This window comes from Diabrotica undecimpunctata, chromosome 10, assembly GCF_040954645.1.
Source record: "Diabrotica undecimpunctata isolate CICGRU chromosome 10, icDiaUnde3, whole genome shotgun sequence".
Classification (NCBI taxonomy): Eukaryota; Metazoa; Arthropoda; class Insecta; order Coleoptera; family Chrysomelidae; genus Diabrotica; species Diabrotica undecimpunctata.
In genome coordinates, this window is record NC_092812.1 from 16,927,281 (window position 1) to 16,954,261 (window position 26,981).

General features: G+C 33.9%; 1 protein-coding gene across 1 annotated transcript; it reads left to right on the forward strand.

Annotated features, from left to right (window-relative positions):
• Positions 1 to 376: 376 nt before the first annotated feature.
• LOC140451973 (membrane-associated tyrosine- and threonine-specific cdc2-inhibitory kinase-like) lies at positions 377 to 26,638 on the forward strand. Its single transcript, XM_072545960.1, has 6 exons — positions 377 to 471; positions 6,029 to 6,122; positions 16,850 to 17,337; positions 19,766 to 19,979; positions 20,121 to 20,263; positions 26,279 to 26,638. The coding sequence occupies exons 1-6, from the start codon at positions 445 to 447 to the stop codon at positions 26,411 to 26,413; spliced, it is 1,101 nt and encodes a 366-aa protein (XP_072402061.1). The 5' UTR covers positions 377 to 444; the 3' UTR covers positions 26,414 to 26,638.
• The last annotated feature ends 343 nt before the right edge of the window (positions 26,639 to 26,981 follow it).

The following is a 26,981-nucleotide window of genomic DNA, read 5'->3' on the forward strand; positions in this document are numbered from 1 at the left end:
AATACGAAATATAGTCTTACAAATTATAAACTATTGTAGGTATTTCAGAATGCTTCTCTCTATATTCTAATTATTTTATTTTCTCTTGGCTTTTGTAAACATTTTATCTTTATATTTTTACAATGTTCTTTAGTTTAAATAATACATATAATAGGAATATATTTATAATAGAAGTCAATTTGGCTAATTTGGCCCATGTCCCATTAAAACTTTCATTAACTATCATTTTTTCGGTGTCCAAGGTAGATATATTCATATACATTTTCCTGCATCGCTTTCATGACTTTTAGATAGTTCAAATATGCTGAATCTCTACAGTTTTAATTTATTTTCATTGCTAAACTACATTAAGTGTATAGTGCATTGTTCTCTTTTTAGGCAATCCAAATACAGTTAAACAGTATAACGTAGTTATTAGTGGCAACAATTATCACTGGCATCAAAATGGCTGATAAAAAATCTAAAAAACAGGTGAGTTATTAATATATTTAGAAATAAAATAACTATAAATATCATGATCAAGATATATAATGCTTTAACATCTATTACAAAACAATGCTGTTTATAATAGTACATAACTTTTGTTAGAGGACAGTACCCAAACGTGGACTCCCCTGTACGCTTGAAACCCACGTCAGTGGACAGTGGAATCAAAAAGTAGGTCGGTCTTAATTATTTGATGGCGCTTAAAGCGTTTGTTGTTATCTCATTGTGCGATAGTTTGACCGAGTGACGTAAGCGCTCCAATATATAGCGGCGAATTTAGGTACTTTCCTCTAATAAAATTATTTAGTATATGTACTGTAACTTAGGCTACACTACATTTTTGAACTACATAATTACATAATCCCTTACATAATACCATTTTCATATGATTTATCTATTCTAAAATAGCGTATGCTTTCTTCAGTGGTAATTACAGTTACCTATTCGTCAATGTACCAGGAAGAATTACTGGGATCAGGTATAGCTCAAGCTCAGTCAAGGCTCAGGCAACTGTATGTAAAAAAGAGATAAAAATGTACTATAATTAAAATAAGAAATCACCATTATTGTTATAATTTAAGTTAGGTGAAGTCCTTCTTCTAGTTTGAAGACATCAAGAGACAAGAGACAAGAACACTATCACTATTTCTTTCTTCTCTATTCACTTCTTGGTTTTCACTCGCACTTTCTTCTACACTTTTTATATTCTCAGATTCCACAATCTCACCGATACCACTTTTTACTTCTTCGGAGTTTTCATTCACACTAAAACATTCCGACTGATGTTGGTTTACTGATTTGACTTCAACAATTCGCAAATTGCATATAACCTCAGGTTTAAATCGTACGTCGTGGCTCGATACGATTCTTCTTTCAGATGGAATCCATATCCTAAAACCATCCCTGTCATTCACATAACCAACTAAATAACCATGTATCGCCTTGTCATCAAATTTACTGCGAAGATTCTTGTTAATGTGAACATAACATTCAGTGCCAAATATTCTTAAATGTTTCAAGCTTCCAATTGGCTTTCCATACCACAATTCATAGGGACTTTTACTTTCAATTGATGACTTTCCTGTGCGATTCAGAATGTACACTGCAGTATTGCATGCTTCTGCCCACAATTGTTTGGACAACTTACATGTGTTTAACATGGAACGTGCGCACTCTACAATGGTGCGGTTTTCCCTTTCAGCAACACCATTCTGCTGAGGTGTATAGGGTGGAGTGATACAATGCTCTATACCTCTCTTCGCAAGAAGTTTAGATACCTTCTTATTGTCAAACTCTCTCCCTCCATCGCATCTCAGTTGCTTTACTACATGACCATTTGTACTAGCTTCATTTAAAAATTGTTCTAAGAAAGTACATACCTCACTTTTATGTTTCATAAAGAAAACTTTCCGAAACTTACTAAAGTCATCTTTAAAACATACGTAATAACGTGCTTTTCCCAGTGATTCTATAGACATGGGCCCATTCACATCTGCATGGATCTGCTCACCAATGACTTGTGGTCGATTGATCCTAGATTTGAATGGCAATCTATGCATTTTTCCAATTGCACATCCATCGCAAAAGCTTTCTTTGCACCCATCAATGTCTATATTCATTTTCTTCAATACCTTCTTTACGTGTTGCTTATGCTGATGACCAAATCTTTCATGGTACACTTGCAACATATCTGTTGACTCTGCTAAGTTTACTTGAACGGGATTTGTTGGTTTCATAACACGTATATCAAGTGCATACAGGCCATTTTTGAAGTACCCAGTCATTACAGATTCACAAGTGTTTTTATCATATATATTTACACCTTTTCCATCAAGTACTGTAATAAAACCCCTTTGTGCAGCAGCTTTCACAGAAAACAAATGAGCACTTGCTTCAGGAACATAAAAACATTCTTCAAGTCAGCACCTTTCCATTTATTATTCAGATGCATTTGAATTTTCACTGTTCCTTGTCCATGGGCTAACATACATACATCTTTCTTACCAAGTGATATACTTTCTGGTTCAGCAAATTCTGTATAAGATGAGAAATATTGCTTATCTGTAGTGATATGATTTGTGGCTCCACTGTCACAATACCATTTTCCAGCTTCAATACAATTGTTAGATGAGGCACTTAAAACAACAGACAAAAAAGCAGTATCATTACTTTTATTCTTACCTAAATTCTCAACTGATTTTTTCAACGGACACTCTTTCGCCCAATGGCCTAATTTCTTGCATTTATGACATGGAAATTTTTCTTTTGCACGATGTACATTTTTCTTTGACTTCATATTTTGGTTCTGATTGTATTTTTCTGTCGGGATATTGTGTGCAACAAACGCAAAAGATTCTACAGTACTTTGGTCACGTAATTCAATGGTACACAATTTCTCAATCAGTAAATTCAAAGTTTGATTCTTTGATGGTATCGTGTCCCACAAATCTTTAAAATTATCAAAGTCTTTACCCAAAGTTGATAAGATCCTACCATTTAACATTCTTTCGGATAAAACATTTTCATCATGCTTCTGCAGTTCATCATTTAAATCTACAAACAGTTTCTGCAACTTCGCAACATGTGTACTAATATCTTCTTTTTCATCACGTTGGACTCTAAAAAAGGCTTCAATTAACATGTTTAACCGTTGCGTACTGCTACGTTCAAATCTCGCACGCAATTTGTTCCATATTTCACTAGCGTGAGTACACGTCAACACGAGCTCGGCAACAGTTTTTCCTAGCGTACCTGCTAACAAACTTGCCGCTTTCGCATCGTCTTTTAACCATTGCTGATGCTTCTGTATTTCCGCCGAAATTGAATCTTCACTAACCTCAGGACACTTACACATACCGTTTACAATGTCTTCAAGTGCATACGAACGTAATAACATCGAAACGTGCCATTTCCACTTCGCCCAGTCTTCAGGACCCTCGAGTTTGTCAACTTGAATTTTATAATCGTTACTGCTGGTCGACATATTTTATTCACCGACAATAACAACAAACAAAACTGAATGAAGTACGAACTTAACTTGTTCACAGTTCACACGTGGATTGGGCCCAAAACCTGTTATAATTTAAGTTAGGTGAAGTCCTCCTTCTAGTTTGAAGATATCAAGAGACAAGGAAACATGTACTTTAGGAAATATGCACCAATAAACGTCTGGCCATCAACAATTATACTTTATTCCTTCTTACATATAGAACAATACAAAACGTGACTGACAGTAGTTTATTACCTATTTATGACATTACTCATTGCACTGTCAACAATGTCACTTCATATAGAACAACATCCACTTTTTATGTTGGATATTCTAACAATTATCATATTTGGCTCGACAGACAATCCTCTGCTCTAAGATTAGTCGCCATTCTGTTGGGTTTCTGGAGACGTGTGGACATCTTACGATTAATATTCCAAGTCGGTCTCAACTTCATCTGGCCAGCCAATTCGCGGTCGGCCTCTGCTTCTTTCTCTTATGGGTGTTCCTGTCGTTAGATTTTTAGCAATCGTATTACCTGGCATTCGTATTATGTGTCTAGCCCATCTAATTCGTATTTATAATAAAAGTGGTTCTGGTTCATTAAAGAGTTGGTATAATTCGAAATTAATCTTTTGCGCGACTGCCCTTGATCGTTTAAATATAGCTCCAAATATTTTGCAGAGTATTTTATGCTCGAATATTCCCAAAAGTCTTTCATCCTTCTGTGTTATAGTTCATGTTTCACCTCATATGTGAGGACCGACCTCAGCAGTGTTTTGTATGTCATAATTTCTTTAGGCAGGTTAATAATAATAACACTATTATTATATTTTATTAGGAAAGATATAAAGTTTTATTGTTTTACGAGAAGACATCACAGAGTATAGACATCACAAAAATCACACGAAAACCTTTTTCCTCAATTTGTATTACTGATAATAAGTTGTAAGAAAGATTGTCACAAACAAAAACATCATTGAAAGTAACTGAAAGTTCTTCTTTTGATATAGCTGAGAAACTAGCTTAACATTTTTGCTGTTACAGTTTCACCAACCTTTGCTACATTTATTTGTCTATCCACTGCTTTGGAATGAGTCAAAAATTGAATGTATTTTGACATAAACAGGTGATTTGTACAACCTGCATCACATCTGACTGCAACTTCCTGTTTTGTGTGACTACCAAGAAATGCAATTTCTTTATTATCAACATTATCTACTCATATTAGTAAATTTACGATTTTTAGACAATCTTTTTGGACATTTCGAGCGAATAGGCCCCATTTCAGGACAGTGATAACAACGAACTTTAAAAGTATGTTTGCTCTTACCCTTATATTTATCATGACCAACAAAGGCATGAGAAAAAACAGGTACACTAGTAATTTCTTTTGGTTTTAAACGATAATCTTCTGCCATTAAACTATTTTTCACAAAATCTACAGTTACTTTGGATGGATCAGAACGAAATAAAATCTCAATGGATGTTACAACTGAACTAAATTTGTCAGCCATTACAGATAAAAGTGTGGTGATACATACATACTACAAGACATAGATATTTTTGTGTTACCTTATATAATTTTGGATATATTGCTTCATTTCTTTCCATAAATTGAGAGGATTTTCTTTTTGGTTCCCTACTGGAAGATCGAGATATTCAGTTAACTTAGCTCTTGGTTCTGGGAGCTTCCCTTTTTTCTTCCCGTGTGGTATTGTGTCTTGTTATGCTCATAGATCTACACCATCTTGATCTTCACTGGAAGTTCTTCACCTTTAGTCTCAGAAGTAACTGTTGATTTATCTACGAGTTTCACTTCATGTTTTATATGGCGCAATTCACAAGTGGCATTGAATCCTGAAGTGTATGGTTTTAAACCTTGGGCCCGGTATTGTTGCAATTTTTGGAATCATCGATTGTTCAATAACCCCAAACTTCAATTCCTTTTTTTTATTTCAACTTTTAATATTGCTGTAAGTTTATACTGTAAGTATTGATTTCCTTGATGCTGTTGTTGTAAACAAGTTATGATTGGAAATATTGTTATAGTGACATAGCTAGATCCGCTAGACTATTTCGTTACTTCTTTTAGTAGAAACTATTTTTACATCAATTACTATTTAAATGGAAATAAGCCATAATTAAAGGTTAAAGTACGTTCATTGACGTTTTAATTTCCACTTCAGAAATCGTTCTCAACATACAAACATTAGTAAATTAAACAAATTTTTGTTTTTTTGTTACATTGACTCATTTGCCAAGACACCCAAATGCTGTAACTTTTTACCGAACAATATATAGACTATAGAACAATTTGATGTTGGAGAAAAACTTTTACTGTGGATGTCGGGGTTAGGTCTTTTTTGGATCAATTGTACCATACTAAGATTGCACATTTCAACTCTCAAACCCGTCTCTACAGTGATGTACAGTAAAAACCTAACTTAATTGGCATAGTAGTGTAACCCGTACCACATAAAAAGTTACTTATTTAACAGAAAATTAACAGATTTATATTCTGAATTTTTGCTATTTACTATTGGTTTGTAGAAAGATGATGATCAGAAAAAAAATCTACCGTGTGGTCCCGCACATAATACACGTAGCAAGCAAGAAGCAAGACCGGCATATATTAATATAAGGGGTAAGTTGTTATATAAATAATTTAATTCCTACTACTACATATATATATATATATATATATATATATATATATATATATATATATATATATATATATATATATATATAATTAATGGGAAAATCCCAGTAGTTGGCTATATACCATAGTTAAAAAACTGATACAGAAGTAAAAAACTTCAAAATTTGTATAGGTGTAAATAACATTTAATTTAAAACTTGTTAAAAGTGTCGTCCAAAATTTATAAATGCATAAACTTGTCGATCTAGCTCAGATCATCCTCAGTGCCTTCTTTTGGTACTTGAAGCTAACACTAAAATTGCAGCGTAGACATCAATATAATGCGACCCTAGGTCGATAACAATGGTTGAAGATTTTAATACTTACAGAGCAACATGTTTCTTTGCTAGACTTGAACACGTGGTTCTTGTCAGTTAAAACGACACAGACAGGTCTGTTTAATTAATGACAAAGCTTATACGGAAACTTCGGATGATTGGAGAGAAGTACTCCGCAACAGCAGAGTGAAACCGAAACCATTCCAAGTGGTGAACTGTGGGAAAGATATCAAATTTCTGAATTGGACTAAGAATTTCTCCAACAAGTATCCCAAGAAATGCCCAATGTCTACGAGACCTGTTAGAGTGTTGGAAATCAAGAAAAATGGCTCCCAATTTATCTTTCACTGGCACTTCCAGTCAAAGCTGCTAAGTTACAAGATCTTCTCTAGAAACTCTAGAAAGTTCTACACTGATTTACAAGGTACTGAACAGGTGGGAAGTTTGGAGGAAGAAACATTTTGTGACGCAGAAGCTTGAAGGTACTGGGGAAGAACGTTTACGGTCCATGCTAGCACACTCAATTTTTTTTATGATGTTTCGCAAGTAAAATATTTTTTTTTCTCTTGATTTTTTCTCTGTAAACATGTCAACTTACCACTGAAAAAATTTACCGATTTATACGGTTGAGTTAAAACAATTTGTTTTAATTTGGAACATTAAATTTCGATTTTCCTGAAAAGTGTTTTTGTGGATTGTTTTCCCCCTAACTTCTTAATTAATAGATACTACTTTATCAAAAATTCACAAACGAAAACTTTATAAATTAATTTTATTATTTGTTTTATTTCAAACTTTAAACCCCCGCAATATTGTTCTTAAAACACACGGTTGTCAAATGTCGCTAATACTTTGCAATGCCTTTCCTTCTTTTCTCTCCTTCCTTTGGTCTGCTTACACATGCTCTAGCTCAAACATCCTAATTATACTTTCGATCTCCTTTGGCTACCAAAAATCTCCTTGTCAATGATTCTCTCGATGAATAATAACTGGTTTGTACTTACAATAAATACTGGAAAAACTTAAAAACTGCAACTAGTTAACTGTTAGAAACATATAATCCAACCTTCTCCACTTTAAAAATCCATCATCATCCAAAATCTTCCACTCTTTTTTTTAGCCAATCATCTTTCCGTATTTTAACAACAAACCAAACTTTCCAATTTCTCAAGAAATCACTTAACTACGCCTAATTAGATCATAAATCAAAGGTCCGAATTGTATTAAAACCAGAATACGCCTATTATGCAAAATGGAGATTTTAAATTTGATGCTTCTGATGTCAGATTTCCGATTTTTCTGACATCATTAGTCACTTTGGTTTTTTTAATATAACACCCTGTATATTGTACATTCATTGAAATTACCACCAGGTAATAACACCAGGCCAACCGTATACAATACTTTCGATTTTATGTAGTCAGGAATATTTGGACACATATTTAGACACGACAGGTATAACTTCCTTCAGCTTATTATAGAAGGGAAAATAGAAGGCAGACGCGGCCCGGGTAGACGACAAATGACCTGGTTACGCAACATCAACTATTGGACAGGATTAGACTTTCAAAGTTGAATAAGGAAAGCCCAAAATAGAGAAGACTTTGCGGAGGTCATGGCCAACCTTCGCTAAGAAGACGGCACCTAAAGAAGGAATATTTAAAAAAGATAAAACAAAAGCCTTGAAACGCCTAATCATCTCACTAAATTTTTGGATTTAAACTATGTAAAACTAAATTTTAACATAATGATTAAAATTGTACTATTGGTAAATTATTATCTACCTAATCAAGTGTTGAAAATATCCTCCGTTGCTAATTTGACAGTATTCTATACTGGGAGAGTGCGTCTATTAAATTTCTCCCTGTTTCTCTAGAAATTAATATTGATTTATCGATAATTATTTGCCTTAGCTTTGCAACACTGGCTGGTTTAGTTTTACAAATTCTACTTTTCAAGTATCCCTAATAAAAATAATCTTTAGGATTCTAATCGGGTAAACAAGGAGGCCATTCAATATAATCTACCAATCTACAGTCCAGGACATTTACACCAAAATGAGCGGGAGCTCCATCTTGCTGAAGTCAAGTCTCATTAAAATTGGCTCCAAACTTATTTTCAGGGCAGGTACAAATTCATTTCTAAGTAGCATTTCATAATTATCGCTTGTGAAATTTCCTTCTACAGTGTGTCCGTAAAGTATGGAATAAATTCGATATTTCCTAAATGAAAAGCCTTTTTAAAAAAATCTAAAACACGTCGATTTTTAAATTTAATGTTCTACATTTTACAATAAAATTTTATTATACAAGGTGATACACATTACAGTGATGACGTTATCGGCTCTTTTTTAAATGCAACACTCTGTATTTTGGGACATTTTTAGATCGATAAAAATGAGCTGATTCCAAAACAGTATAATACTGGGGCTCTAACGGATATAATTTGAAAGATGTGCGCTTAGAAAATTAATTTATATTGATTTATAATATTAATAAATTATAAATAAAATATAATGAATAACTTGAAAGTAATCCAGTAATTAATACACGACTTAATCTTAAATGTTCGAATTGTAGCCCTTGGTGAATTTAACAGTAACCCAAACTTTGTACAAATTCTTGTAGAACCTTGTTTATGCTTTCTTGAGAGATATTGTTTATTTCTTTACGAATTCTTCTTTTTAAGTCTCCAATATTTGCAGGTTTCGTTTTATAAACAACATTCTTTAAATGACCCCACATAAAATAATCCAAAGGATTGAGGTCTGGCGACCTCGCTGGCCATTCAGTATGTCCACGTCTTCCAATCTACATGTTCGGAAAAATTTTGTTTAGGTACCTTCGAACATCTAAAGCATAATGCGGAGGCGCACCATCCTGTTGAAACCATAAACTTTTATCAAAATCTTCACCTTCAAGATTAATTGTACTGGGGAATAAATTAACTAAAGTAAGTACGAGATACCCACTTAAACACTGAAGGTATGCTGGCCCGTTTAAATTACCTTCGAAATAGTAGGGTCCAATGATTTTATTTCTTACGATGCCAGCCCATACGTTTACCTTTTGCGGGATTGTGTGTGATGTTCCCGCATCCAGTTGAAGTTTTCTCTTGCCCAGTATCTACAATTCTGACGGTTGACCTCGCCATTTAATTTGAATGTAGTCTCATCAGAAAAAATAATATTTTGAACCAAGAGAGGGTTTCGGTTGCTGTTATCCATCATTATTTCGCAAAATTGTTTTCTTTTAGCTGGATCATCCTCGTTTAATCCCTGTACAACGGTGCAATTTACTTACTTTACTTACTTTTACGTACTTTGTGTAGCGTTGTTTTGCAAACATCGAGATCATTACTAACCTTACGAACCGAATTGTGCACATCTTCTTCAAAAGCAAGTAGAACATCTAATGTGGTAACATAATTTACAGACGGACGACCTGATTTGCATTTATTTTCAACCGTACCAATGTCTCGAAATTTCTTTTCAAACTTACTGTTGACTGCGTGATGGGTATTTCTGGATATTTATCATTAAATAAATTACACACTTCCATCTGAGTTCGCTATTTGTCTCCATACCCAATCATCATGAGTATTTCAATTCTTTGCTTTACACTCAAATTCATTTCTACTTAAAATTAATTCTAAGCAATAATACAGAACATTCACGAATTAATACAATTATTGTACTACTTAATTGTTATTGAACGTTACTAAAAATAATTATTACAGTTTACCAAAAACTAGAAGTAGGCTACTTTTTTGCGATTGATAATAAATAATTTATTTTCTAAGCGCATATCTTTCAAATTATATCCATTAGACTCGAGTATTATACTTTTGACGTGACAACGTCTTAAATTAGGTTGTGGCTCGGAGTCATTTAAGAAAAAGTGTAACGCCCGCTCACGTCTGTTACAGTGAATCGCCGAACGAGAGAGAGGCCCGCCGGACCGGCGAATGCCTTGCGTCTCTCTTCCACTCAAACATGATCGGTCCGCTGCCCGCGGCACTAGAGAATTAGGCGCGTTGAATCGCTAAAGTTGAAAATCGTTGAAAGTATCGTCAGCTGTGTCTGTAGTGAAAATGTGGAGTGCTTAGATTCGTCATTTACAACAACTACAACAATAAAGGTAAATAATTGTACACTAATATTTCATTATCGTAAACTATGATTGATTGATTAATTGTTAGATTGACACAAAAGTTGAGAAACTAAGTTTATAGGTTATGTCATACTATTGACAAATGTTGATAGTGTTAAGTAAATTATTAGTTTAAATCACTCTGCAATCAATCGTAATTCAGTCGATTGAGAAGAAACAGCGCGTATTGCTAGTCAAACATTTAAAATAACAAATTATAACTTCTAACCTGTCAAAACAGGGCGACCAAACAAACGAACTAAACCGACCAATCACCACGCGCGGAGTTAGAATTTAACTGTGTTTAGCAAGAATTTCAAATTCCAATTTTAGTAAATGTTTTAATTTTCAACTTTACCATTTACATTTACAAATTTTAATTAATTTCAAATTTATTTAGCAAAAATTTGAACCTTCGATCTGAATAAGTGTTTTGATTTTCAAATTGATTCTTTAAAATTAATATTAAAATATATATATAATCACAAGTGAACGTCACATAACATTATCTGTACTTATTATTATTTAATATGTAGGCAAATACATGTGACCATACTTGGTAGACACAATTGGAAATAGTAATTTTTTATAACTGAAAAAAATAAATATATAAAATACTGGTAGCAAACAATAACTTCAATGATCGATATCTCCGCAACTAATTGATATATCGAAAAAATTTTCAAATAAATTTTGTAGAAAATAATAAGATCAATAATATAATATAAAATAAATAATATATAATTCATATCAATAAATATTCTACCGAGAAAAAGACGTTGTCACGTAAAATCTTCGCCCGTAAAACCGACTTTACAGCAACCGATTTTTTTTTTAAAATCATCTCATTTTTATGATCTAAAAATGTCCTAAAATACAGGGTGTTACATTTAAAAAAAGAGCCGATGACGTCATCACTGTAATGTGTATCACCTTGTATAATGAAATTTTATTGTAAAATGTAGAACATATACATATTAAAAATATCGAATTTATTCCATACTATACGGACACAATGTATAAAAGACGGCCCTGTAAACTGAGGACCCGCTATACCCGACCATAAAATAGTTTTTGTGGTCTTTGAGTATGGTTTTCACATATCTATTGTGGATTTACCTCAATCCAATACTTTAAATTTTTGGTGATTTGCGTTCCCACACACTGTAAATATGGCTTCTTCGGAAAAACATACCTTGTTAATGAAGTTCTGACCAGTTACAATTTTATTCATTATTACCTCACTAAACTGTATTCTATGGTCGTAGTCATCTTCATTTAGTTCTTGCAATAACTGGATTTTGTAGAGTTTAAATGAATTCTTATATAATACACGCAAGACTGAATAATGACCTACATCATGTATTTGTAAAGCTCTACGTAAGGATGTATGTAGATCTTCAACGAAATTCGGCATTAAATCTAATGTTTTATTGTAATTTACACCAGTGTATCTGGGAAAAAATAATTTATTTCACGTAAAAATCTTATACAAATATTTTAAGGTTCTTAAAGGTATATGAGAAGTAGCTGAAGAAAAATCTGTGAAAATGTACAGCTGATTTTTCTTTGTTTTGGTTTTAAACAAACTTAAAAAGTAAAAGAGTCAGTTTTTTGCATATAAAACGTTTCTTACGCTGTTTGAAAAAAAATAATAAAAAAAAGCAGCACAAATTTGCAGAAAAATAACTATTATCAAAACTAAAGTAATTGTTCAAAATGACTACCGCCTTGTTAAAGGTAAAGTCTTGCTCTCTTTGTAATATGCCTCACTGACTTCCTAATTTCATCTGGGTTATTTTTCATTCCTTGAAAGTCGTTTTGAATACGTTCAAAAAGTTCTTCCCTACTTTGTATTTCATCGTTATAAATTTTGGATTTTAAATATCCTCAAACATTATAATGGATACTATCAAAATCACAGGATCGTGAGGCCAGACATGAGGACTGCTTCTACAAATCCATCTATTGGGAAAATTGTCGGATAAAAAATATCTAACTATGCGCCTATAATGTGGAGCAGCACCATTATGTTGAAAGTAGATTTCATATGTATTGATACTTTCCTCATGTAGCTTCTTCTTGTCGTTCCTTCTCCTATCGGAGGTTGGCTATCATCACATCTATCCGTACCTTGTTGGCGGCTGTGCTGAAAATATCTACGGAGCTGCAACTATACCATCTCTTAGGTTTCTTAGCCAAGAAATTCTTCGTCTTCCTATGGGTATTTTACCCTTGATTTTACCTTTCATTATAAGCCTTAATATCTCATATTTAGCACCGCTGGTAATGTGGCCTAAATATTCCAGCTTTCTTGTTTTGATGTGCTATGTGACCTCGCATTCCTTTTGTAGCCTTCTTAACACTTCTGCATTTGTTGGGTCCATGGTATTTTCAAAATCCTTCTCTAGCACCACATCTCAAATGATTCCAAATTCTTTATATTATCCACTTTTAGTGTCCAGTTTTCCATTCCATACAACAAAGTCGAGAACACGTAGCATCTTAAGGCTCTTATCCTCAGCTCCACAGGAAGGTGTCGATTAACAAACATTTTTTCATTTTTATAAATGCTTCTACTTTGGTCATAGGTTGGAAATGGTTTCATTTACCCAGGTTCCCAGATATTTGTAATTATTCACACTTTCTACTTGTTTTCCCTCGATATCTAGCTTTCCTACTGTATGTTGTTTAGAAATAATCATGCACTTGGTTTTCTTAACGTTCATTTGTAGTTCATATTTTATACTGACTTGATGTAATCTATTTACTAAGCGTTGCAGTGCTTCTAGACTGTCTGCAAAAACAGTGGTGTCGTCTGCGAATCTTATGTTGTTCAAGATTTTTCCGTTTATTGATATACCCTGTTATTCCTATAATATTGCTTCCTTAATATAACCCGTATATCTCGACTATCCACATTCTTTTCTTTTAACAGTTTTAAAAGTTTCTGATCTCGTACTCTATCAAAAGCCTTTTGATAATCTATGAAGCAGACATAGAGATCCTGGTTCATATCTAGTCGTCTTTGCGCGAGAACGTTAAAAGCGAACAAAGCCTTTCTCGTTCCTAGTCCTCCTCTGAATCCAAACTGGGTGTCTTCTATATCTTCTTCTATTTTTTTGTATAGTCTGCCATGTATGATTTTGAGAAATATCTTATTAAGAAAATTGTTCTGTACTCTCTTGGAGCATTCAATTAAATTAAGAATATCATTTTCGTATTAACGTTTTGTTTTTCATTATGTTCGTGTAGTTTTGTGGTTGGAAATCGATCGTCGTTGACGAAACCGCGTTTCATACTCTCCTTTAGTGGCTCTGCCGTTACTGTCACAAAAAGTACACATATTACAATATCCGCGTATTCTTCTTTGCTGAATTGACAAGGTAATTCTTAATACAGAAATAATGTATGAAAACACAAAGAAATTTTTCAATTCGATAAAAATGAAAGAATATTTAGTATACGATTAGAATACGATTAGATTAGATTAGATTAGTATACGATACGAAAATTAGTCTACGATTTTATTATCAGATGTCGCTACATTGCGTCTATACGAAGCCATGTTATAGTTGCTTCCTAAGACAGAGAAGAATTATTTCACGTTCAGAGCGCTTGCGAAAGCCGTTCTGATGATGCCTATTGGGCTGAAATACGTATTAACGGATGCGCAAGCTCCCTATACGTGAAATAAAATCTTAACTGTCTTTTCCTTGTTATTTCGATATACTCTGTACGAGTACTAGAAACCAATTCGCTAAGAATTTTGCTTAGTTGAAGAGATATGTTGTGGAATGCAATTTTTAGATTCCCCATGTCTCTCTTAACACCTTTATCAACGTCTGTTTTTGCCTTGCAATTCTTAGAAGGCACAGATTAAAGCGGAATTCTTGAATTTGGTTTCGAAAATTAGTCTACGATTTTATTATCAGATGTCGCTACATTGCGTCTATACGAAGCCATGTTATAGTTGCTTCCTAAGACAGAGAAGAATTATTTCACGTTCAGAGCGCTTGCGAAAGCCGTTCTGATGATGCCTATTGGGCTGAAATACGTATAAACGGATGCGCAAGCTCCCTATACGTGAAATAAAATCTTAACTGTCTTTTCCTTAATATTTAGTATGTTTGACTGTTCCCCGTATCTATTCAACAAAAAGATCCTGTCATTATCACCGCACACTAAGTTAATAAAATTGGAAAATATTAAGGCATATTTGGTTTTAAAGAGGTATGATGAAGTATCAGACTTTTTAAATGATGTAAGACTGATATCGCACTTTGGGAGAGATATTGTCCATGGTGGAGGATTATCAGAATTTGTAAGTATGTATATAGGAGGTGCAGTGATATCTAGGTTATTTAGAATTGGGCTGATATGATGATAGAATGGTGGATCTAATCTTCATCTTGACTGAAACGTCGAGAAAAATCTATCAGTAAAAGTGTTTATGAAAAAAAAAGTGAATTAGGAATGGTTGGATTTGCAGCCACCCTTGTAGCATATGAAAGACTTAAATATTCCCTTTTAAGCTGAAGTGAAGGTTTTCCAGATTCACAGTACATGCTCTTAATAGGGCTTGTGTAATGTGCCCCCAATGCTATCCTAATTACGGAAATATGAACTGGATCGAGAATTTTTAGTATTGAAGTTTTTGCAGAGTTTTATGCAACTGCCCCATAATCAAGTTTTGAGCTTTTGAGCGAATTAGGGATCTGTATAAAGTCATTAATGTTTGAAAGTCCACGCCCCATTACTTGTGAACTATGCTTCTTAATATATTAAGTCCAGATTTCGTGTAGATTGTCGAAGAAAGCGCACATGTTCTATCCAAGTTAAACGATTATCCAATTTCATGCCAAAAAAATAAATAGATTTCACATGTTCAATAGAATTGTTATTAAACACTAGGTTTGGAGAGATTAAACTAGCTCTAAAGCTTTTGTTTTATTGAAAAAAAACCACAGACCAGTAGTATTAGACCAGTTTTCTAGTTTGTTCATTTGCTCCTTTAATATGATGTGATATTGATGAAAATTTTTTTTTCTTTTGAGTAGATGACCAGGTAGTCCACAAGTAGATAGGCTTTGACTAAAGGTAAAAGTAAGTTGGCAACATTATTGATTGCAATGAAAAAGTAATACTAAGAGTGGACCCTTGAGGAATACCGTTTGATTGGGTTTTAATATCAGAATAAGTGCTGTCTATTCGAACTTGGAAATGTTGCTTCAGGAGAAAGTTACGGATAAAATGCAAGATGTTTCCTTGAATTGACCAGCTTGACAAGGTATTTAAAATATCTTGTCTCCAAGTTGTGTCATAGGCGTGAGATACATCGAAGAAAACAGCTAAACAGTCCTGCCCACAACCAAATGATTCACGTACTAGAGACTCTATCTCTACTATGTTATCAGTAGTAGACCTAGATTTTCTAAAACCGCTTTGAATTGAGCTAAGAAGTTTGTTTTCCTCTAGGTGCCATAGTAATCTATTACTGACCATTTTCTCGAGCAGTTTACACATGAAACATGTTCAAGAGATGGGTCTGTAAGATTCTGGACTTGATTTAGTGTTACCATTTTTAAGTACGGGAATTATGATAGATTTATACCAATTAATAGGAAAGACATTTTTTGTCCAAATAAAATTATAGAGGTCTAATAGGTACCGCTTGCCTTCAACAGGTAAAGCTTTAAGAAATATGGTTGGGATAAAAAAGTACTCAGCTTTAGTTCATTCTGAATGAGTCGTTCAGTTCTCTAGGAAGGGTTCCGATCTTCGTGGAAGTTAGCCGCTGTCGGTGGTTGTTGGTTGGGCTAAGGGGGGTTGTTGGTCTAGATTATAGCAATCATTTTTGTCCCCATGTTGGTAAATGGATTTCAAATTATATTCTAACGCATCAGTGGATTTAAGGTAGTATGGGTGGTTGTTGATTGTTTCCCCAAGGTAGTGTGGTTAGCTATTGCTTCCTCCTCACGGTAGTGGACGTGTATACGGCTATGATACTAACCAATTTGTGTGACTAAAGTTTCATTGTAGAATGATTGTAGTGATATAATTGAAAAGAGAGCGAATAAAAATTTGTATCGGCTTATATAGGATGAAACGGCTACTAAAAATATTTATAATTTAGTGAGGTCGCTTTGGACTAATATAGTACGGAGGACAAGTACCAATTGGTTGATTGAAACGTTACAGTACTTAATAAAATTAACTAAATATGTTTTTTTTATTTTAGTTGACCTGGATAAACATTATGATGCATCACTCAAGGAAACCTACTATAATCAAATTTACACATCGTCTACCAAAGTAGGACAAGGCACTTTTGGAATTGTCTACAAGGCTACAAATAAATTTACTAATACAAAATATGCCATAAAAAAGTTTAGAAGTACAACACCTTCCAATATAAAATATGCTGAAATTCGTAATAATGAGAAAGTGGGAATGAACCAAAACTGCGTTAAATTTTATATGGCGTGGGAAGAGTGTGAGGAGGTATATATGAAGATAGAGGTTTGCCAAATGAGCCTTTTGGATTATGCGGAAAAAAATAGTATACAAGAACTTATGTTATGGGATTGCTTATTCGATATATGCAAGGCCTTGGTCTATCTGCATAACAAATCACTAATACATAAAAACGTGAAAGATTCTAATATAATGATTTACGGAACGCGCTTTAAGTTATCAGATTTTGGAACGTTATTAGATTTAAATATGGTAAGTTACAAGCAAATCTGACAACAACAACTGTGTCTTTTGGCGCATATAATTAGTTATAGCAAATTATTTTCTTTAAGTTTTTTGCTATTGGTAGTTGGACGTTTAGGCCTGTTTGAGGTACCTACGTTGATTTTAGAGGATTTGAGAGATAATACACTTTATTAAAGATATAAAAGCATCTTCCATATATTATCAGTCTATTACAACTATTCACTATTCATCTATCGAAGACTTACCCCATTAAATAGTAAGGGGATAATAGGTCTCAACGGAAGATAATATAAGTTGTGGGGGTATATATAATTACTTTGCATATTAACTGTTTTACGCAGGTACTAGGTAAGTAAGTCATCTACAGACAATTTCGAGTTCCAACTTCTAAAGTATTATAATACCCATGTTCTTCCGTTTAAAGACCTGGTCTACTGACAAGGATTAATCCCATCGTAAACCGATAATATCAACGAAAAGAAGGGCTCGTGCCACATAATCAGAGGTTGGACTCATGGGTTCAGGCATAATCCCAGGGATAGTAGCTTCGAATCATTACCATTGTCATTACATTTGCCTGTTTATGGGTGAACAATCCAACTGCTGAATTCTACTTCGCAATTAAAAGAAGAGCTAACATAGAAAGATAAAAAACGACGTCGCTATGAACACTTGGCCTCCACAAGTCAGTTATACCTGTGGTAACTTTTTTGACATCTCTTGTTAAAAACTCTTTGAGCCAAAAGGTTTAATAGGTCGTGCTTTCTCAGTTCCTAGGCATATTCAACATTAGGATCAAGCCAGCTTTTGTCCTTTGCTCTACAGAAGGTTTCTGTCCTCGCTGCGCTGGCCTTCGGACACTGTGTTATTCTGCTGTGTTCTCAAATCAAATCAGGTTGGATTTTAGTTGACGCTAGAAACGAATCACGCGAACGCTATTCAGGTATTCGAACAACAAAACGTTACTCTCTGCCCTTGGCTTAAGAATACCGTGACAGTCGCCGCCTCGTGAGCAAACGACTCACGCGTTTTGCCTTACCGACTAAGTATAGAAGCAATAAAAGTAGTAAATTAGTAATCGAGTGCAGAGTGATCTAACAGTTTGGCCGATCCAGCTCTCGTGCGACGCGATTTTTTTAAATCGAAGTATTTGTGACGTAGTGGAAACATCAATAAGAACGTGTAGTAACATGGAGACCTCCAATTTAGAGGCCGGAAGTGAATACATTTATAAGTAGAAGTTTTGTAGCGATATTAAGAGCTTGTTTAGCAAGCATATTATATTATTAGTAAGAAATTCAACTTTATCATCAATACTCTCAATATCACAAATATTCCGCCAAGGTAGAGACTGTAATTCTTCATAAAATATGGTATGGTTTATTGCCTTGAAGTTTCTGACAGTTTTATAAACAACTTCTTTCTTTTTGGTTTCTATGTTTATTTTGGATATCAACAACTCATGGTCACTAAAATCAACGTATTCCACGGCAATATCACGAATCGAACTTCGTTTAGTAGTTAACATATAATCAATAAGGGTTGCAGTACTAGATGTGATTCTAGTCTGCTGATCTATGACTTGATGTAACCCCATTGTTTCAAAAAAATCAGAGACAATTTTAGTATCACAATATAATATTTCAACCAGAGGTATTATATCAAATAGGATATTCTCAAACTCGTCAATAAAATGTCTGACATTAAATTTAGGTGGTTTGTATGCAACACACATGCCATATGATTTATTACGTAAGAATAATTCCAAGCAAAGGTGTTCAATATTGTTACTATTTGTTTGTAGAGTTTTATATTTAATTTGAGATTTAATATAAAATGCCACAACTCCCTCAGTTCCATTCCTATCTTTTCTTATCACATTATACCCATCTATACTTATATCCTTATCGGTAATGAAATTTGTAAGCCAAGTTTCACTAACTGCTAAGATATCAAATTTTTTTTGGAGGACAAAGGACACAGTTATTTAAATTCAATAACATGTGCAGTTAGTGATCTTACATTAATATCACCAAAAGTAATCATAATATATAAGACGAAGAACAAATTATTTATGAAGGTAATATTATAATAATAATTATATTGTAATTATTATATATAAATAATAATGATGAAATTCAATCACGAGGAGAAAAGTACAAAAATAGGATCATAAAAACTAATTAGTATTGTTGTAGTGTTGTTTACCCCACGAGACAACAACTCTTAACAGCTTTACTTGTTCTTTATATATTTTAAGGATTATAATGTAAATTTGCTTTCAATAAAGAAAAATTAAAAAAATGTTACTTGTTTTGCATTCCTACTGTTCTTTCAACAGTTTTTAAAGTGTCAATTTTCAATACTTTTTGAAGTCAAATCCAGATGTTAATTGCATTGTACTGTACTCCACAAATTTTAACTTATTTTATAGCCATCTGAATGCACAGCAATGCCACAAGAGTCGCAGGTAATAAATGAAGATGAAATAAACAGAAAAAATTTCCAAGCCAAATCTTCACGGGACGTCGTTGAGTTAGGAATAACATTATCGAGGTTGATTTCTGGAGTTCACCGGAGCTCGCCTACTACGACAGAGATAGCACCTGACCTTTCTCCAAAAAGTGACCAGGATGAAGTAAAGGAGTGTAAGTATTGAGTATTTAAGGTGGAAAGTAATAACGTGATGATCTCTTTGTCTATTTGAATATCCTGTAATAAAATCACTGGACCACGTAGACACATCGTTATATAATATACTTATTAACGAGTTTGCCTTTACTTTTTAGTTTCTGCTTCATTGCAAACGATCGTCAAACGAATGGTAGCCGTTGATTATTGTACCCCACCAACACCAGCGGACATTTTAAAATTTGATGATATGAAAGAAACCACTAAAAGATGGGAACAGAACTTGAGAACCGTATACACTGTAAGTTTACACCATATTTATGCATATATATATATATATATATATATATATACATATATATATATATATATATATATATATATATATATATATATATATATATATATATATGTACATATAACTCCTGGACAAAATTAACGCACCACTCATATTTTTCTCAATAATCTTTATTTATTGATACTGTACTGTACGACAAGTTGGCTATGTACCTTGTTTGACAGTGACAGTTGTTATGTAAGCTAATAATAGTCTTGTTTTAACAATAATTTGTATTAAACTTCGTTTTAGACTAAAAGTGAGTTAAACTTTTCACAAAAAGTGCCGATTAAACCAAAGTGCTTGTGAGAAACAAGCTTTTAATTGTGATATTTTTCATCACATGTATGTTTGGAAGTTTATTTGCATAAAAATCAAATAAAAAAATGAACCGCTAAAGAAATTTGTCAATGGAGGAGGCAGTTCGAGCATTGACTCTCCTAGATGAAGGACATTCAATGCGATACGTTGCAGGTTTGTTAGGAAGACATCATTCCAGCATCAGTCGCAAGGTAAGGCGATATAATGAAACAGGGCCGTACCATCGAAGACCAGGGCAAGGGCGAAAACGTTGCACTAATCAAATTGAATATCGTTTTTTGAGACAAAGTGCTCTCAGAGATAGAAGAGTCACCAGCAAAAAACGAACTAGCAGATGTTTGAAATGTCGCGATATTGTCTCGAACAGTTAGAAGACGTTTACATGAAGCAGAATTGAGCAACAGGAAACCGGCCAAAAAATCCTTGCTTACCAGAGAACACAGGGTTCAGACATTGAATTTTGCAAGATTGCATCAAAGTTGGACCATTGATGATTGGAAACGAGTTCTTTTCTCCGATGAGACTAGAGTATGTCTAAAAGCTCCACATGGTCGTGAGCGTGTCTGGCGAAGGCGAGAAGAAAGGTTTGCCAGCTGCAATATCTCTCCTAGTAAGTAAAAGTACCTTTTGGTGGTGGCCCTAAGGCCCTAAAATGTTCTGGGGGAGAATTTGTTTTGAAGCTCGTACGGAGTTGGTCCCCATACGTACAAGGTCTACGAATGCCCATTATTACTTAGACAACATTATTGTCGAACATGTAATGCCTTTTGCTCCGTTTCTTGGACCTAATTTTTTATTCATGCAAGACAACACTCGTCCTCATGTGGCTCGACAGGTTCTTGGTTACCAAAATAATGTTAATATACCATTATTAGAGTGGTCACCTAACAGTCCGGACATGAATCCTATAGAGCATCTATGGGGCTATCTCAAAAAAAAAGATTCGAAGTCGTAGACCCCTATTGCCAATCACAACCAACTCATTGAGGCTGTTATTGAAGAATTTGAGAATATTCTGCAAGCTTTTCTCTGCATGACTCGACTCATACATACAGTCATAAGAAGTAGAGGAGGGCCTACACGGCATTAGTGTTGACCTAGATGCATTTTATTGTGTTATTTTACTGATTTTTTCTTTTTGCAATTTGGAGTTATGCTAGCTTACTTACGCATTTCCGGCAAAAACAAATTTTTAAAGCAACAATAAGGCCATGATAAAGTCATGTTGGACTTATTTGTAGGTGTTTATTATTATTTCAATGTAACTTAGTTTTATTTTTTGTTCATATTGTAAATATTTAGATTAATTAAAGTGGTGCGTTAATTTTGTCCAGGAGTTTATATATTTATCTATATATAATGTTCGGAAAGGTTTCGTTTCCGCCGTTAGTACAATTAAAACTAGAGTTAAGATTAATACTATTACAGGAATTAATAATAAACTCAACAGTCCTTAAAAGTCCAACACATATTTCATTTTCCAAAATCAATTCTACAGACAAATAAATGGTGCGCCAATGGGCTCCTTACTATCTCTAGTAATTGCTATATAATCTTTATGGAAGACTTCGAGACCCGAGCCCTATCCACATCAATGCTCAAACCCACATGTTGACTACGATATGTACATGGCAGGGATGCTTTGGTGTCTTTTCAAACCCATCTGAATGGTATACATCTTAGTATCCAGTTCACGATGGAGGTGGAAACTAATTCATCCCTACCGTTTCTCGACGTTATCCTAAAAAAAAACCAATCCGAAGGTTTTCATCACTCTGTTTATCGAAAATCCACCCATACCTATCGTTACTTGCATGCCAACTATCATCATCTCCTTTCACAAATTAATTCAGTCATTAATACGCTTGTCTCCAGATCAATACGCCTTTGCGATAATGCAAGTAGACCTGCTGAGCTTTCAGACACATCACATCAATAAGAGCATCCACAGACATCAATCTCCCACTCAACCTAAAGACTAAGACCCTTATCATACGAAAGCTTTTCTTCCTTACATCAAAGGTATTACTGACGAAATCAACAAAATTCTAAAATCAAGAGGTATAAAGACAATATTTACCCCCAACAAAAACTTTCATCTCTTGTCCGATCAATCAAAGACAACATTCCAAATGAACAACACCGAATTCATAAAACACCTTGTGCAGACTGCCCCCGATCGTATATAGGCCAAACAAATCGTAGAATCGAAAATAGGATTTATAAACATTCTATTTCTCTTCGCAATTCCGACTCAAACTCAGCTAAAAAAGGCCAAACTATCTCAATAAATCCATTGATCTCAATGATCCAGCCGTTAATCAAAATCCTACTGTCAGAAATGTTAATGCCAACACCCGCGCCAATGCTCGCGCCAATCCTCACGCTGGTATTCCTATATGGCCTATTCCTATAAACTTTTTTTCTTTACATCTTTATATTTCTCTAAGAAATCTTGGGATTACATCTTGATAAGGAAGAGGTACAAGACCTCTATTACAGTAGTGAAGACTTACCCTGGAGCAGATGTAAACTCGGACCACAACCCAGTAGTAGCAAATATGAATGTAAGATTGAAAAAAACCATTAATGAAAAGATCTAGGCCACAAATATAATTTGATAAACTAAGAGAACCAAATATATACCAAGAAACTCGAAATAAAATAAATCAGAGTATCAAAGAAATAAAACAACAAAATAAGAACACTACAGATATTGAAACAAAATGGAAGAATATAAAGAACACAATAAAGACTGTGGGACGGAAAACATTAACATTTATAAAAGCTGCCAAACAAGAATGGATGACACAAGAAGTTTTCGAAAAGATGGACGAAAGAAGAATACATAAAAACAAAAATAAAATTAAATATCAAGAAATTAATAAACAAATAAAACAGAAAATAAAACAAGCTAAGGAAACATGGATGTCCATGTAATGTCAAGAAATTGAGGAATATGAGGCAAGGTATGACACTTTCAACACCCATAAGAAGGTTAAAGAAATGATTTTAGGAAATCGTACCAAACCAATCGGGATATTAACAAATGCAGATGGTACCACTATACCTGAAACGCAAGACAAATTACGTAGATGGAAAGAATACATTGAACACCTATTTTATGACCAAAAAGTAGAACAATCAGAAGTTGACGGAGAAATCACGCGACCAGAAATAATGAAAGAGGAAGTTATTTATGCCATAAAACACACAAAAGGTAGAAAAGCTCCAGGACTCAATAATATACCAATTGAACTATTAAAGATAATTGATGAAGATAATATTGATGTCTTGGTAGACCTTTTTAACTCCATATACAAGACGGGACACATACCCAAAGAATTGCTTCTCTCAACTTTTGTAATAATTCCAAAAATCACAAATGCTAAAGATTGCAATGACTATCGGACAATTGCATTGATGAGCCACACATTGAAAACCTTCCTTAAAATCATACATAACAGAATCCACATGAAATTAGAACAAGAAATAAGTGATTCACAGATGGGTTCTAGAAAGGGTCTAGGAACTAGAGAAGCATTATTCGGAGTCAATGTTCTGACACAACGATGTCTGGATATGTATCAGGACATATATGCTTGCTTCATAGATTTTAAAAAAGCTTTTGACAGAGTTCAACATGAAAAGCTTTTAAGTATTATTAAGACCAAAAACATAGATAGTAGAGATCTACAAATTATATCGAATCTGTATCAAAATCAAAAAGCAAGAATAAGAGTCGAAGGAGAACTGGCAGAGGAAGTAAGTATACTTAGAGGAGTTCGACAAGGGTGCATACTTTCACCACTCCTATTCAACGTCTACAGTGAAGTGATATTTCAAGAAGCTTTATTGGATATTGTGGAAGGTATTTTGGTCAACGGAAATAGCATTAATAATATTAGACATGCGGACGATACGGTCATATTTGCAAGTGACATGAAAGATCTACAGTACATAATACAACATGTATACAATGCATGTGAAAGGTACGGACTGCAAATGAATCTCAAGAAAACGAAATCAATGATATTCGACACAAAGTGCTCTCAGAGATAGAAGAGTCACCAGCAAAAAACGAACTAGCAGATGTTTGAAATGTCGCGATATTATCTCGAACAGTTAGAAGACGTTTACATGAAGCAGAATTGAGCAACAGGAAACCGGCCAAAAAATCCTTGCTTACCAGAGAACACAGGGTTCAGACATTGAATTTTGCAAGATTGCATCAAAGTTGGACCATTGATGATTGGAAACGAGTTCTTTTCTCCGATGAGACTAGAGTATATCTAAAAGCTCCACATGGTCGTGAGCGTGTCTGGCGAAGGCGAGAAGAAAGGTTTGCCAGCTGCAATATCTCTCCTAGTAAGTAAAAGTACCTTTTGGTGGTGGCCCTAAAATGTTCTGGGGGAGAATTTGTTTTGAAGCTCGTACGGAGTTGGTCCCCATACGTACAAGGTCTACGAATGCCCATTATTACTTAGACAACATTATTGTCGAACATGTAATGCCTTTTGCTCCGTTTCTTGGACCTAATTTTTTATTCATGCAAGACAACACTCGTCCTCATGTGGCTCGACAGGTTCTTGGTTACCAAAATAATGTTAATATACCATTATTAGAGTGGTCACCTAACAGTCCGGACATGAATCCTATAGAGCATCTATGGGACTATCTCAAAAAAAAAGATTCGAAGTCGTAGACCCCTATTGCCAATCACAACCAACTCATTGAGGCTGTTATTGAAGAATTTGAGAATATTCTGCAAGCTTTTCTCTGCATGACTCGACTCATACATACAGTCATAAGAAGTAGAGGAGGGCCTACACGGCATTGGATATTGTGGAAGGTATTTTGGTCAACGGAAATAGCATTAATAATATTAGACATGCGGACGATACGGTCATATTTGCAAGTGACATGAAAGATCTACAGTACATAATACAACATGTATACAATGCATGTGAAAGGTACGGACTGCAAATGAATCTCAAGAAAACGAAATCAATGATATTCGACACTTGTTTGTCTGCCGTCAAATCGCGCCGATCTGGTCGAATGGTGCAAATACACGATCACATTGCGTTCAATTTTGCAGCATTCGAAAAAATCGTACTGCGGCGTTGGAACGTGAGTGGCGGGCTTAACAATAGCACAAAGGACTCACCGTGGTCCTCAACAACATTATGAGAAATAAAAACCTAAAACGTGCAGTATAGCTTAACATTTACAAGACCTTAATAAAACCAGTTTTGATATATGGGACTGAAACATGAACTTTATCCCAAAAACGCGAAAGACCACTTGGTATCTTTGGGAAAAATATACTTTAAAATATTTTTTGGGTCTTAAATGCAAATGGTGTATGGTGACGAAGATATAAATTTGAGTTATACTTTGAATTATACTAGATGTCCAAATTATCCAGCAAAATGCCTGTTTAATGATGTGCCACATGGTATATTCCCTATGATTGTGGTAGTGGAAGGGAGAAGGTGGACAAATAATAGATATCTATATCGTAAAAAGATGTCCCCTTTGGAATAAAAATCGATCCATTTTAAAAAATCCAATGAATATTGTCAAATAGTATAACGGACTCTCTAATTTTAAACTGTCTCTAATGCTTTTAATATTTTTATAAATATTTTGTAGACAGAGAATTTGGGGGATCTGGAGGAAAAATTTATTATTTCAACAGAAGAAACGCAAAGAGACGAGACTAGTAGTAATTCAGAATATAATGTGCCGGAATTTTTAAATTTGCCTGGCTGTTCAAAGGATCTTTGACCGGCAAGTAAGCCTAAAATGGTCAAATTTGGAGATTTGTGTCTAATTTTTAATGATTTCAGGAAAGAAGAATTAAATTTCCCCGTTTGAAGGATTTTCCCAAAATTTTAACGTATATTTTTATAAAATGTATATTAGTATATTATATACATACTTCTATATGCGTTTCTTTAGTTAATATTGTCCATATTTATTTAAATTTTAAATTTATGTATTTGATTGACATGCGGTATACTCCGTTCTATAAGTTTAGTATTAGTTATGTTAAGTTATAAATTATAATGTAATCAAAACAACAGTCATTTAGAGAGTCATATCAAAACAATGTATCGATTTTTGTAATAATACGACATGTATCACCATTTATTATAAATACATCAGTGGACCCTAAATACAGTACCTGGCCAAATTATTAGGCCAAGCAAGGAAAAACTTACTATATGAAGTTATTTCGCTCATGATTATGAATATATTGGAAAAAAATTACTGTTTTGTTTTTTTTTTGTGAATATTAACTCTTAGGTAACTAAACTGTACTAAAAAAGTTAACAAAAAACTTTTATTTATT

What these genes read in the sequence shown, in the direction of transcription:
- LOC140451973 (XM_072545960.1), top strand. Translation starts at nt 445, where the DNA reads ATGGCTGATAAAAAATCTAAAAAACAG. An exon ending in ATAAAAAATCTAAAAAACAG is followed by an intron (nt 472 to 6,028) that starts GTGAGTTATTAA and finishes ATTGGTTTGTAG; the next exon opens with AAAGATGATGATCAGAAAAA. An exon ending in CGTTATTAGATTTAAATATG is followed by an intron (nt 17,338 to 19,765) that starts GTAAGTTACAAG and finishes CTTATTTTATAG; the next exon opens with CCATCTGAATGCACAGCAAT.